We start from the raw sequence: 14435 nt of genomic DNA, 5'->3' as shown, positions 1-14435 counted from the left end.
GGTGTTGAACAGACATTACATTAAACGTTTAACGGTGTAGTCCTCAGGCTCCCTGTCAGCATTGTTGTTGGCCACCATGTTATTTTTCAGCATACATCACTTCCAAGTCCATAAGAATGACCAACACTGCATGGAATCCTTATATCTTAGAAATATCTCAGTGAATAGTTAAATGGCCAATGGGAGTGTATATGCAACTGTATTTTGACAATGCTCTACAAAATAATACAAATAATATACATTGGAATGAATCAAAAATAAATGTTTTCTAATCTTTCTGAGCTCTCGTAGGAGTAGGAGTGGTTGTTAGACTTGTAGTTTTTATTCTTAATTCCACAAATTCTCAGGACTTAAGACTAAAATGGCCTCTCAGATGCTTGATAAATACGGGCCCAGATCCATTGGAGACTTTGTTGCTCAGGAAAAGAAGGACACGTTTGATGGAGCTTTCAGAAGGGGTTAGTCTCGTTGTGCTTCTCTGACACAATGGGTTTCCTAATGCAGCCTCTAAAGGGTGAAGCCTTGAACTGAGACACAGCTCTTATGAACTGAGTGACACTTCAGTTTAACTGTGACATCACGTGATGTGACTGTGGCATCACGGTGTATCTCGGGTCGAGTGGCACTGTAGTTACAGTGGTTAGCACGTTCACTTCAGAGGGTTCAGGGGTTTGATCCTGGGCCCGATTGCTTTCCCTTTTCGGTTTGCATGTGTGGGTTCTATGGCTCCTCCCACAGTTTAAAGACGTTCAGTTCAGTTCAGTTCAGTTCAGTCCAACTTCACAAAGGGAAACTTGTTTTGCAGAGGTAGCAGAAATCACAAGGACAGTAACAACAATACATAGGAAGATAACACAAATACTGTAAAACCATGAAAAAAAAACTCATGTTAAAGGACAATGCCGGGCAAATTCAACATAAGTAAACAATTGTTTTCCACAGACAGCGTCAGATGGCGACTCAAACATGCACTGAGAAGTTTGTTTACTTCAACTTGGGTCTTGCGCAAGACTTTGAATTAGATCTAGTTTTACAAACATGTCGGTTTAGCCTAAACAGCGGAACTTCAATCCGCTCCATTCATCGCTGCCGTAGCGATGTGGGGACAGACACAACTACCGCAAAACAGGAGCAATTAAACTGAAAATCTTCAGATTCCTTCTTTTAGACCTAAAATGTTAGGAAAATAGAGCCCAGAGTTGAATTTGCCTGGAATTATCCTTTAAAATCCATTTTTAAAAAAAAGCTGTTTTAGAAGTAAAGTGCATCACATACCTACTGTAAGTAAAGTGCAGATTCAGGGGCAGTGCAAATTGATTGCACGGATTGCACTTGGGATGTAGGAGCTTTTGTATCACTTTGTTCTGGCCTTAGGGACCCTGTGTCTCCGTCCTGATGGTAGAGGAATAAACTTGGCCACATGGCTGGGTATTTCCAAAAACTGATATTTGTCCCTCTACGTTTCCAAAAATAACAACATTCAAGATTCAAGATTCAATACTTTATTGCCATATTGTCATCTCAATTGGAATTTGTTTCAGTGGGCCTCATACACTCACATCACAGATAAAACATTACAAGATAAACATGAAATAGATTAAAACCCAGTCGATTAAAAAGAGTAAAATAAAACTATTTGCTTCACAGTGTAGATGAGACACAGACACACAATGCAGAACATCAAATGTTTCACTACTGTGACAAACTTTACCATGAAAAAAAACAACCTATAGACATACTGTATAGTATTACATAATTGGTTCGAGTTTGTTTGTTTTTAATACCAGGCCAATAATGTTATAGCCAGCCAATAATGTAATAACTTGTTAGGCTACATTATTGGGAAAAAAAAAGAAAAGAAAAAGTTATTACGTTATTGGCTTCATTACATTTAAAATGGCCAAAATAACTAAGTTATCGGCCGTTATTACGTTTGTTTTGTTTGTTCGTTTTTTTACCTTTATTTCAACTCGTTAGTCACTGAGGTTTCCCTCAGAGGTTTTGGGTTTCTGCAGGATGGGAGGGGTCCTTTGACCTTCCTCTTGTGTTCGGGTCACTGACCCGTTTTTAGGTTTTTAATGCATACAACCTCTATTTAAACAAAATGGCACCAGCAAGTTCACCAGCAAGGCAATTTTATTTGTATAGCCCATTTTTACAAACAGTTTGTCTCAAAGGGCTTTACATGGCATCATAACAACATCCTCTGTCCTTAGACCCTCACATCTACTGAGGAAAAACTCCAGAGAAAACCCTTTTTTAAAGTATTTTTTTTTGGCGTTTTTGCCTTTATTTGACAGCACATAGTGAGATAGACAGGAAAGGGGGAGGTAGAGAGAGGGGGAATGACATGCAGGAAAGGTCTGCCCGACGCGGGATTCGAACCGGGGACGCCTGCGTTGAGGACTGTAGCCTCTACATGGGGTGGCCGCCTTAACCACTGCGCCGCGCACCGCCCCCATAGAAAACCCTTTTAACAGGGAAAAATCTGAGAAACCTCAGGGTGAGCAACAGAGGAGGGATCCCTCACCCAGGACGGACAGACGTGCAATAGATGTTGTTACAGTACATACAAGAAAACAGTTTATAACACAGAATGTGGGAGACAAGAGCTGATGGAGGCAGCTTCTGGTGGGAGGAAAGGCAGGGAGAGCAGGCCAGCTTAATGGGAGGACTGGATGGCAGACTGGTTCATGGGATTCCTGTTCCTTCTGAAACAGCACACATTTGTTTGTAAACACAGGTCGTGTTGATGCATTTATTTTTCTCCAAATCTCCACTTTGGGCAGAGTTTTCACATGGTCTTCGGTGACATAAACCTTTGTTTTCGTGTAAACAAAAGTCCAACAGGAAATATCACAGGTTTTGCTAGGTGTAAATGGGTCACAGGCTGATCTGCAGCTCTTAATTACCGCATCAGTGCATGTGGTGCATGACAGCTCCCGTCAGTACCCACAAACCCTCTCAACCTGTGAATCCGCTGCACTAACAATAAAACTGGATCAGACTGAAACTAACACCTTCTCATGAGGGCAGCAGACCAATGTTCACAAGGAGCTGAAACATGCAGTCTGGAGAAGGGAGCCTTCAAACCAGAGACAGCTGGAGCAGTTGACAGGTGCAGAAGTCTCACTGAAAGTGACAAATCACCTGACTGCAGTGACCGCTTCAAAAGGTTGTGCAACAAAATAATAAGTTAAGGGTAGCCTATCATTTTTGACTGGGCCAGTTTCATTAGTTTCTTTTGTTTTAATAATTAAGTTGAACCACTTTTTTTTTATTTGTTTTTTTTTATTGCTATTGTCAGTTTCAGGTTACTTCAGTGACAATTGTGGGTTTTAATTAATAATACTCACTGATCATGGGTTTATTTGTATACCTACAGAGATTCTACACCTCATCTGCCTTCTTCCCCCTCATGATGTATGTCCTAAAACTGCAAAATGTGCAATATTGTTATGAGGAAGGAAGTGTTTCATAGAGCCTAACACCTTCAATGTTTTTTTTTTTTAGTTTGATCTGGTTTTGTGCGTGACTCTAAGGGCGCTACACCAAAAATTGCTACGCACCTGTACTGTGCATGTACAAATAGCCAATGAAACATTTTTGATCGACTGTACTGAGATTTTTTTTCTAACTCACAATGTAATTATGTAAAGTGTACATTTCCCAATCGTGATATGAATAAAGGATATAAAGGATTATTTTATCTGATCTATGACTTCTGAGTACAGCTAATGTGGCCTGTACTGCTACTGTAGTGATGAGTATTGACCACTGATGTGATAATGTAGCAACAACTGCTGAGTACCACTATGATAGTGATGTCTGAGTATTAGTTCTGTTTCTTCTTCTTGTCTTCCAGTGACTCAACGTTTCTCTACATGTACTGTAGAGAAGTGTGAGCAAACCAAGTGTTGGAATCTGCAGTTTTGACCAGTAAACCGAGTTTGTTTGTCTTCCTGTGTGAAGAGAACCAGAAGGTGGTGGTGTCTTTTTTTTTTTATTCTCTCCATGTTATTTAATATAAATAGCATTCAGAGAAAAAACCTACCACAATTTCTACATAATAATCTTCATTTATCATATAATTATATAGATTGGATACAGTTGAGGCATTTAAATCTTAAATTAGGTCTGTGTGGGAAGACAATGTCAGATACTGAAAAAGAAAATACTTTGAAGGGAAAGGATGTGGGTTTTCACACCTTTTGTTAACAGCTGTGAGTTCAGTTCCAGGAATTAAAGAAAACTAATACGTGTAAATATTTTTCATCTTCATTGTGTGTGAGTGTGCGTTACAATCAGTTCAATCAGTGTTCATAAGATATTCCACCTCACAATTTTCCCTCATATCTCAGGTTGATCGGCTAAACCTCTGATTCGCAAGTGGTAAATGTGAGGGCGTGGCGGGGAGTCCGGTTCACCAGCAAGTCTTCAAGCTGAACCTACCTCTGAATGGAAACAGGAGGGTGGAGGATGTGGTGATTTAATACATTTTAATAGACATCTGATGCTTTTTTCTTCATCTTAACTATTTAATGTCTTTGTTTAAGACATCAGGTCAAAGAATGTCAGCTACAGCTGATGTCTCGGAGTGTCATGCCTCAGTTGCCTTCTTGGAAAAAGACCAACCAGAAAAACAGAGTGTGACATCCTCCTGTGCCCCAGACATGACCTATGGGCCAAATGGAGGTATAGGTGGGGTTGAAGCGGAGGTATACTTCCAACTATCCCTCACGCAGCTCCTTTTATTCTCATCTCAGGACACTTTCTTCACCTTCTTCCGTTAAAGCTATAGGCCACATGTGAGGGTCACGTCTGCCTACAGCACGTGGCAACTGTGGAAGTTTAAATTTGATCTCAACAGACCTATACTGGATGGAAATGCAAGCTGCAGACGGTAACCAAATATATCATCTGTATTTCTGGTTTCACATAAGCAGGAAGGAGAACTGAAATACCAAGGAGGTGATAAAGAGGAAGAATAAAGGAAACAGTTCCAGATAAGATCTGAGCCATTTTTTACCGAGAAATTCTACAACTCTTTAACCCAGTAGGCCAACTATTAGCTAAAGTGTCTCTTAAACTTCATATGTGCCGGAAACTGTTGTAAAAAAAAAAATTGACAACAGTCAAATAAATATTTGAAATATTTCAGTCATTTCATCAAAGTTATTACACAGAGGACAATATTTATTTCAAGTAAGGAAAGAAAGAAATGCACACACAGCTTTAAAATCAGCTGTCAGGACTTCGGTGACTTTGTGATGTCACAACAATGCTGGGCTATGCCCCAAGCTCCTCATCCTCTCCTCTGATTGGCTCACTGACCTTTTTTTATTAGAGCCCTAGCCGATACAAAACCACACTGAGATGGTTGCTGTTTCCTAAAACCATAAATATATCTTCTTATAGAGCAACACTTTGAATAAAAAGTGGTAAATATGGGAGATTCAAATTTAGTATTTATGGCCAATACAAATTAAGTTACCGTACAGCTGATGTCTATGTGACTGGCAGTGACTGGTGACTGGTTTTTTGACTTGTCAGGTTTAGGACAGCCCCCTCCCCACACACTGCTGTCTTCAGCTTAGTCATCTGCAGTGAACTTGTGTCAGTCACTTGTGGTACTCCCTCTGCTGCTGCACAGTGCGCACCCAGTCATCTCCACCGGTGAGTTCATTTATCCTTCAGTGATATGACAGTCATATTGAAACTGAAGTTCATTTCTTTGTTTATTTTTTACATTCATCTGTTTTATGAAATGTACATATTTATACAACATATATTTGCTGGTTAATTCACAACTGCAAACTGCGGTATATATAATATTTGAAATGTAATGAAGTTGCCATGTCCCTTTAAATGTGAGTTGTGGTGCGATGGACTTTCATACAAAACAATGAAATGACTCAGACCTGTCTCCCAAGTGTTTTAAATTGGTTTTAAACAGCAGGAAATGACTCCATCAGCTTGTTAAGATATTCAAACAAAATTCATTTCTTTCTGTACAGCTGCAGTCAACATGCAGAGGTGTGAAGAGTATAGCAACACTGAATACTGCACATCTGCACATTATAAATCACTGATGACACTAATTCTGGCAATAGCATTTGAGATTGGTGAAAAGTTTTCAGTTTTTCCACTTCCATTTCTCTTCCGTCATATGTGCTGCTAACGTTACATACATTTAACGATCAACTTTTAAAGGCCTGTTGGGTGCAATTAGATTATTATTATTTTTAAATCACTGTGCCCTATAAAAGCAACAACAACAAAAAGTAGCTGAAAAGATGAAATTCAAATAAAACTTTAGATCTGATTTCTCAACACATTTTTTTTATTATTACATATTACCAGCATTGATACTAGAAACAAAAAGCTATACTTGAAGAAGTGATATAATGATGATGATGATGAGGAGGAAGAGGAGGAGGAGGAGGAGGAGGAGGATGCAACAAGTCAGGGGCAGGAAATGCTCACTGCGTAGGAAGGAACACATGAAATAAATGCAGAAAAATCAAATTATTTCATCTACTTTGCAACTCATCATAAATCCTCAAATGTCACACGAAAAAATGCACCTTAACAGAAGAGTAGAAGGAAATAACCTCACAGCTTTCTGTGGGCTGCAAGAGAAGTAGCTACTGTCTCCATTAGTCAGACTGCATGGGTGGCAAAGAACTGTTTCCTCTTAGGACCTGGTGTAGACTGGTAGAGAAGTTACACAATGTGCTGCTCACACTGGGATTTGAAACTGTGAAATGGTCTGTGATATTAATTCACAGTCATTTGTCACAGTGATGCTGTGATACAGAATTCAACTTTTGAGCGATTGACCAATAGCAATTAAGGCAAGCTTAAGAAAGAGAGCTGGAGAGTCCAAAGTCCATCTCACGGTCTAGTCCCAAAATCAACCTTCTAGATGTACTGTAGCCAACAACAACAAAAAAAACAAGATGATATGATGATATTTTATCTCCAATTGGTAAGCTAAGCCAACAACTCAATAGAACAATGGACAAAATATGTAGGCTAACAGAGCAAACAAGATATAAAGACAAAATGCCGGTTGGCTAATGAGTTAAAGGGATAGTTCAACATTTTGGCAAATTGGCCCATCGCCATAATCGCTATAGTCATAGCAGTAGGTTCATTACCTTTAATTGTAGGTGTAAGCTATTTTCAGTACGGCGGAGCGCAGCAGCTGGCTGAGCTACGCTATGGAGGCTAAGGGAATTTCTTGGTTTCCCTCATTAAACTCATCAAATTCAACATCCCAAAACTCCACAGCGCTTTTGTAGATAAGTTGTGACCTGCACAACCACCACGCTATGAGATAATGACGGAACGATACGAAACGGAGCCGTTTTCGAGGTAAATACAGGGTAAATACGGAGACTACTTGCTGAAAAACTGTCCCTGAACGCAACGCGCATCAGCGGTTTTGTATGAATTTACCTCGAAAACGGCTCCGTTTCGTATCGTATCTTTGGGATTTTGTATTTGATGAGTTTAATGAGGGAAACCAAGAAATTCCCTTAGCCTCCATAGCGTAGCTCTGAGCAGCCAGCTGCTGCGCTCCGCTGTATTAAAAATAGCTTACACCTACAATTAAAGGTAACGAACGTACTGCTATGACTATAGCAATTATGGCAATGGGCCAATTTGCTAAAATGTTGAACTATCCCTTTAAGAATCAGCAGCATGTAAACTGTAGCTGCTTCAACATTAGCCCTGTAAGCTATCGTTGAAAAGTCCATCCCCATCTGTGTCATTTTTTATTGAAAACAGTGAAGACACACTGAACATAGAACAACACTATTTTTATTTTTCTCCAGGACATGAGCTGATCATTTGGCAAGGTATTGTGGGACCTCTGCCACAGCGAGCTTTAAAGAGGAACTATGCAGGATTCGTACTTTAACAATGCTACATTTACCTTAATTAAACAGCTCTGACAATGACTTGTAACCTGCATTGTAACACGCACATGATAAATAACGTTATCCACCGCTCCATGGATTGATTTCTCGCCGGCTTCATTGAAAACATATGCACATGGCCAGGAGGAGGGTTAGCAACACAGAGGAAAAGAGACTGGGACTTGAGAAAGGAAAAGGGACTTGCATAGTGCCCCTTTAAGCTTAGGACAGAGGTCTTAATGAAGTAGACTTCATGTGCATCCAACAAAGAAGAGGAGGAGAGTGGAGTGGCATAGTGTGCAAATGTGTTGTGTTTAAACACAAGGCGCAAACAGGAGCAGTAATGTTAGCGGCCCATGTCTTGTTTTCGTGCAAAAGACGATGGATTCATTGATGGTGTCACATCACCTCAGACAGTACACAGATACCCTGACTGAGAGTATACTCTTTAAGCTCAGAGCTATGAAACTGATACTGAGTTTTGCGTCTGGGAACAAGTGTTGCATACCAGTTGAGAAAGTCAGGGTTTTTTTTGGCTGCTGAACTAAGCAGTTTTCGTCTCTGTTTTGTGCAAATAACAAGAAGAAAAACTAAGATGATGGAATATGTGAATCATGTAGTTATTTCATAACCAAGCTCTGAACTTCATGAACTCTGAACTCTCCTGGTTTTCTACAGTTTAGATGTACTTTAGTGTTTATCATCTTGATTTCAGGTAAAACATATTTTTCATTACAGGCAGTATAAGACAGAAAAACCTTCGGCTTGTTCTAGTCATCACTGGGTCACTGATGTTGCGTTAAATGTTGAGCAATATTGTTTCTGAGTACCTGAGGGGAAGGGGCCTAGCTAAATTCAGGGGGCACATCCTGTAGAGGGTGTAGTTAAAGAGTGGTTGCGTTACACCAGTGCAGTTAACCCGTCTCATTTCAAAGGTTCCTTCAAATGTGCCTTTCTTTTTGTTGGGAATGTAGGATCAAACAGATGGAGCCTTTGTTCTCCAACCAATCCAAAGATTTATTGTGTCCCCTTAAAGGTACCATCCCAGGCGGCTCATTTTTGGCAAAATTAAAAAAATCTGAGTATATCTGGTTAGTATTAGACAGTAATCAATGACATAAGTGATTTGACATATCAATGACGGGGGGGGGGGGGCATGGTTTTGGTGATTCCTGAATGGACGGAGGGAGTGGGTGCTTATCAGCTGTGAAATTCGGGGAAAAAAAATCAGAAGTCCAGTCACCTGGGATGGTAGCTTTAATGGAAATAATGAGTCAGTGAAATGCCTGAGGATAACACTTACCAGCCAATAACCTTTAGTATTTCTGTGCCACAGGTCAAACTGCAGCCATGGATTTGGATTCCGATTATGACAACTTTGCACTCCTCGAGGAGTATTTGAATGATAACAGCACGATTGACCCGATCTATGTGGTCAGCGGTCCTGCCCTGCTCTGCTCCAAGACAAGCGTCAACAACTTCGGTGCAAGATTCATCCCAGTTTTCTACTACGTCAACTTCCTGCTGAGTTACCTCGGCAATGGGCTTGTCCTCTTCATCATCTTCAAGTACGAGAAGCTCCACACGGTCACCAACATCTTCCTCCTGAACTTGGTCCTCTCCAACTTCCTCTTCGCCTTCAGCCTCCCGTTCTGGGCCACGTACCATCTGCGCGAGTGGATTTTCGGCCTGGCCATGTGCAAGATGGTCAGCAGCGCCTACGTCATCGGCTTCTACAGCTCCATCCTCTTCCTCACGCTCATGACGTTCGACCGATACCTTGCAGTGGTGCACGCGGTTACGGCTGCCAAGAATAGGAAGAAGACATATGCCATCGTCTCATCAGTGGTGGTTTGGGGCGTAAGTATTATAGCAAGTGTGAAGGAGTTGGTTCTAAGAAGAGTGTGGGACGATCCGCAAAGTGGAACCATGTGCGAGGAGTCCGGGTACTCCAAAAGCGTCATGGACCGCTGGCAATTGGTCACCTATTACCAACAGTTCTTGCTCTTCTTCCTCCTCCCTCTCTTCATGGTGATGTACTGCTACATCAGCATCACCGTCCGCATCATGTCCACCCGCATGAAGGAGAAGTGCCGCGCCATCCGGCTCATATTTGTCATCATCTTCACCTTCTTTGCCTGCTGGACGCCCTACAACGTCGTCATCCTCCTGAAGGCCATTCAGATCTCCGGCAAAAGCGAGACTGAGGCTGATAAAAGCTGTGCAGATGAAGAGTCCATGGACTATGCCCTGTACGTTACCCGGAACATAGCCTACCTGTACTGCTGCATCAGTCCTCTGTTTTATACGTTCGTGGGGAAGAAGTTCCAGAGTCACTTCAGACGCCTGGTGGCCAAGAAGATCCCCTGTCTGAAGAGACACATCAGCCTGAACAGCCAGAGCACCAGGACCACATCACAGAGGACACCGTACTCCGAGTACTAGACAAAGACACACACACATACACACACATGCCTGGAAGTAGCAATTTGTTATGGGACAATCATATGCCATGTTAACTTTTCTTCTCTTGTGCATTGTAATTTGTTTGGACTTATGAACATATTATCAGCTTTTGAAAGAAGACAACAAACTGTCCTGATTCAGCTTTTTATACGATGGCAATGTTAAGCCTACCACACACATAAAGATAATCGGGTTGAATTTGCCCCGATTTTCCCCCTTCCGACCAAAGACAAAAATCGGCCGATTATCTTAAACTCTTAAGATTATCTTATAAGATTATCTTGTAGTGTGTGGTGTGTTAAGAGTCAAAATTCTCCCGACAATCGGCTCGGAAAACGTTCAGCGCCAATAATCGTAAGTATTAAACATGTTCAATATTTATGATTGTCGGGGCTGACAACCGTGGCTGTTTCAATCAAAAATCATCTTGTGTGTGGAAAGCCGGTGCGGAGAAGTGCCTGCTTGCTGAGCTCTGCATGCTGCTCGCGGCGAGCCACCTCTCCGCACAACACCGACAACCCCACAGAGAGCCACGGCGCAGCCCTGGCATTACATGAGGTTCACACAGACATTCACACATACACGGGAGGTTTCCTGATAGCCGATAGCAAAGACGGTAGCACTCATAGCCAGCAACAGCCGGCAATAGAGCAACCATGTTTAAACGATCATGTGACCGCCGCTCACAGCCCGTCATGTGACAGCGCACGGGTCCCTATTGGACAGCCGCTTGACTGCTCGGCGTCCGGAGCCACAGACACACCGATGGGATCGTTGTTAAGGCTGAAGTGTCCCACTTTCATTTAAAAAAAATTACGTCGCTCTCATTGTCCATTCCGGGAACAGACCCGAAAGAGTAGCTACAACGACACCCCTGGTATCGCTGGTGATGCCACGGACCGTTTTCTGACCGGAGGGTCAAGATTCGGAAAAATCTTAATGTGTGTGGTGTGCTGTGTTTGCAATATCGCAGCACACCACACACAATACGATCAAAACTGTTGAATCACAGATTTTTTATCTTCATGTGTGGGGTCTCCCACAGATAAAAAATCGGTTGAGATTTAGAATATCTTTATGTGTGTACCAGGCTTTAGTTTGACTTCAGCTGGGAATCAAAACCTTACTTCCTGTCAGATAATCAGTTATAAACAATCCGCTGTTCTTTTATCATTAACTTTGTGTATTAGCTTGAAAGCTACTTCATTTCAATCTTCCAATTCTCACATTCAAGTTTCATCTGCTTTTATCTTGTAGTTTTTTTTTTAAAACTTGTGATTAAACTTGTGTTTATTGGGTATTTTTTTGTATATACATATACAGAAGTGGTTCTCGAGGCTTGTGAACACAGCCACAGAGTGACTGAGTAATTCTAAAGATGATCATATGTGGTAGTAATGTGGTTGCTCCCTGGAAACTGCACTGGGGTAATTCACTGAAGTGTGAATCTCACAGTATGAAGCCTGCATCTGTTGGCCTCTTTCAATAAATAGAGAAATGATAGTAGGAGATAGAGTTTGGTGACATTGTGGGATCATGGGAGTTGTTGTGTTCACGACCACAGCTGCCACTGAAATGAATTATTTTATTTTACAACATTCATAAGATGAATTATGTTTTTGTTTTTTTTAATGATGGGTGCTATGGTTTAAACTCCTGGTTTCATCTTATTGATTCTGTGTTCGTGTTTGCAGAGATGTACTTGTGCAAGTCGTTTAAAATAAATGCATCACAACTTTCCAGTAAATGCGTCCTCTGCGATATCTCTCCTTTTATGGAAACCGTCCATTTCTCTTGTGTGAGGTTTGACAGATGATGAGATCGTTTCCCTTTTCTGACAGAACATCTGGAGCAGCTTCCCGTTGGGTAAACACATTCCCCTGGTGAATCACTTCAGTCAGGTCTGAGGAAACAACATGAACTTATATGTGTGTAGGATACTGAAGCAGTGTGAGTCAACGAACCTGCTCTTTAACAGCATAACAGCAAGGCAAGCCAAGGCAATTACTGTTGATTTGAGGTGTTACACCAAAAACCCATATTAGAAACTTTTTTTTTTATTATCGTGTAACATTTAAAGGAGTATTTCAACAGTTTGGTAATGTATTTACTAAAAATGCATTTCTTGTTCAGGCCCACCATGATTTATAAGCACTGTCTTTCAAACTGCGCCTACCTAGTTTATGATGCAGGTCTTCTTATATGTATAACTTTGCCTGAGCTGAGATCAACTTGTTGACATCACCCCGGTTTTTTTTTTAGTCACAGCTCTTCTACAGACACAGCTCTTTTTTACACGCACTCGTTTCCATGTCTTCATGGTTTTTTACTTTTTGTTCTCTATTTCTTTATATTTTTAGACATTGTGATTGTATTTATAGTACTTTGTAAAGTATATTCATTCCATCCATCACATAACTTCTTGTATTTGTAATGACAGTTACTTCTTCTAAATTGACATACATACACACTGTACACTCTATAGGCAGATGCAGGGCCTTTCTAATTGTATAAATTGTTGTGTGACTATATAAAACAGGGGGTTGCTGTGCAAAAAACAAAACTGACACAAATGTGCAGCACCAGTTTGTCTCTGTACAGTTCATGGTCCTGGATACCACATGACTTAGAGACATAACAAATTCACACTCTGGAGCACTGAGTCAGATGCACTGAGCACTGAGCACTGAGTCAGATACGCATCATGTTTCCAAACCACTCTCATGCCCTTCACCTCTGACCTCGTCAGCCTCTGCAGCCATTCTCTATTTTCAGGCTGCACAGCTCCCATGACCAACTTAAAAGTCACAATCCAAAGATTTTTTTTTAATTCAACACAAATTCACTTATTATGTGCTCGCGGCTCGGGTGCAATGTTTCCTGTTGGCTCTGGCGTCTTTTTCCAACTTTGATCCGGTGGTTTTGGCTAACTTCCTGTCAGCGGATAGAGTTAGCAGTCCCCGCCCTCGTCCCTACGTCACCACATTCACGCGCATCCCTTGGCTGCACACACAGAGAGGACTGCCTCGTTATGCCGTTCTCTCTCCTCATTGGATAAAGGTTGTAGGATACAAGGAAAGTTTTCTCCTCGGCTTACAGCAGAGCAGAGTGACTGACAGACCCATGTTTCCGACCAAACACTCTATATAAGTGATTGCTGTCGGAAGATATAACTATTTAAGACTTATATTAACACAAACATTCTGCTTAAAAGAAAAGAATACATACTAAAAGAATACATCAGCAGCCCAACAATTTTCATTTGATTATGCCAATCCGTTTAATTCTTGATTCACCACGCTATGAAATAGTAATGTAACATTACAAGACAGAGTTGTTTTTGAGGCAAATGCATAGCCAGAACTACCTTCCAGACAGTATTTGCTTTATGTGTCATGATGTGACATTAATTATACATGATTATTTCATAGCGTGGTGAATGTGCAGGTCACAAGTTGTCCATCAGAGCGCTTGTGCATATCTCATTTGTCCAGGTCATAGTATCTCAAAGGAGTTTTCAATCGAAAGCAACTGGACTTGGTTATTTGTCTAGGAAATTCATTGTCTTTGTCTCTGTCTAGGATTTCCTAGACAAATAACCAAGTCCAGTTGCTTTCGATTGAAAACCCCTTTGACAGTCCATCAGAGCGGTTTGGAGTTGTTGGATTATTTGATGAGTTTGATGAGGGACAGGGGACCTTTACTGTTCACCTCCATTGTGTTAGCTGAGCAGCTCACGTCTCTGCCCCGCCGATCTCAAAACAACATGCACCGATAATTAACCTAAAGAACCTACTGCTATGACGATAGGAATTAACAATTTACTAAAATGTTGAACTATCCCTTTAAAATAAAGTAGCATGGTTATACCTTTAGTTTCACATAGGAATCAAACCCTGGTCCTCCATGTTTTGTCAACCCATCCATTTAACCACAATCTCCTCCTCCTTACTGCTGGATGTCACGTAGCAATAAAATGTGATTATTGGTTGTGATGACCCACTGAAAAAAAAAAGTACACAGACGATCATTGTTTTGTGT

General features: G+C 41.1%; 1 protein-coding gene across 1 annotated transcript; it reads left to right on the top strand.

Moving 5' to 3' along the window:
* The first annotated feature begins 5617 nt into the window (after positions 1 to 5617).
* ccr12a (chemokine (C-C motif) receptor 12a) lies at positions 5618 to 10811 on the top strand. Its single transcript, XM_085804847.1, has 2 exons — positions 5618 to 5676; positions 9265 to 10811. Exon 2 carries the CDS (start codon positions 9279 to 9281, stop codon positions 10371 to 10373), a length of 1095 nt encoding a protein of 364 aa, XP_085660973.1. The 5' UTR covers positions 5618 to 5676; positions 9265 to 9278; the 3' UTR covers positions 10374 to 10811.
* The last annotated feature ends 3624 nt before the right edge of the window (positions 10812 to 14435 follow it).

This window comes from Trachurus japonicus, chromosome 17 (genome assembly GCF_045865225.1).
Source record: "Trachurus japonicus isolate A0001 chromosome 17, Traja_1.0".
NCBI classification, from domain to species: domain Eukaryota; kingdom Metazoa; phylum Chordata; class Actinopteri; order Carangiformes; family Carangidae; genus Trachurus; species Trachurus japonicus.
Note: the sequence above shows the minus strand (reverse complement) of the source record. Positions and strands in the feature narration are given on the sequence as shown.

Excerpts from the sequence above, each read along its gene's own strand:
- ccr12a (XM_085804847.1), top strand. The coding sequence starts at position 9,279 with ATGGATTTGGATTCCGATTATGACAACTTTGCACTCCTCGAGGAGTAT.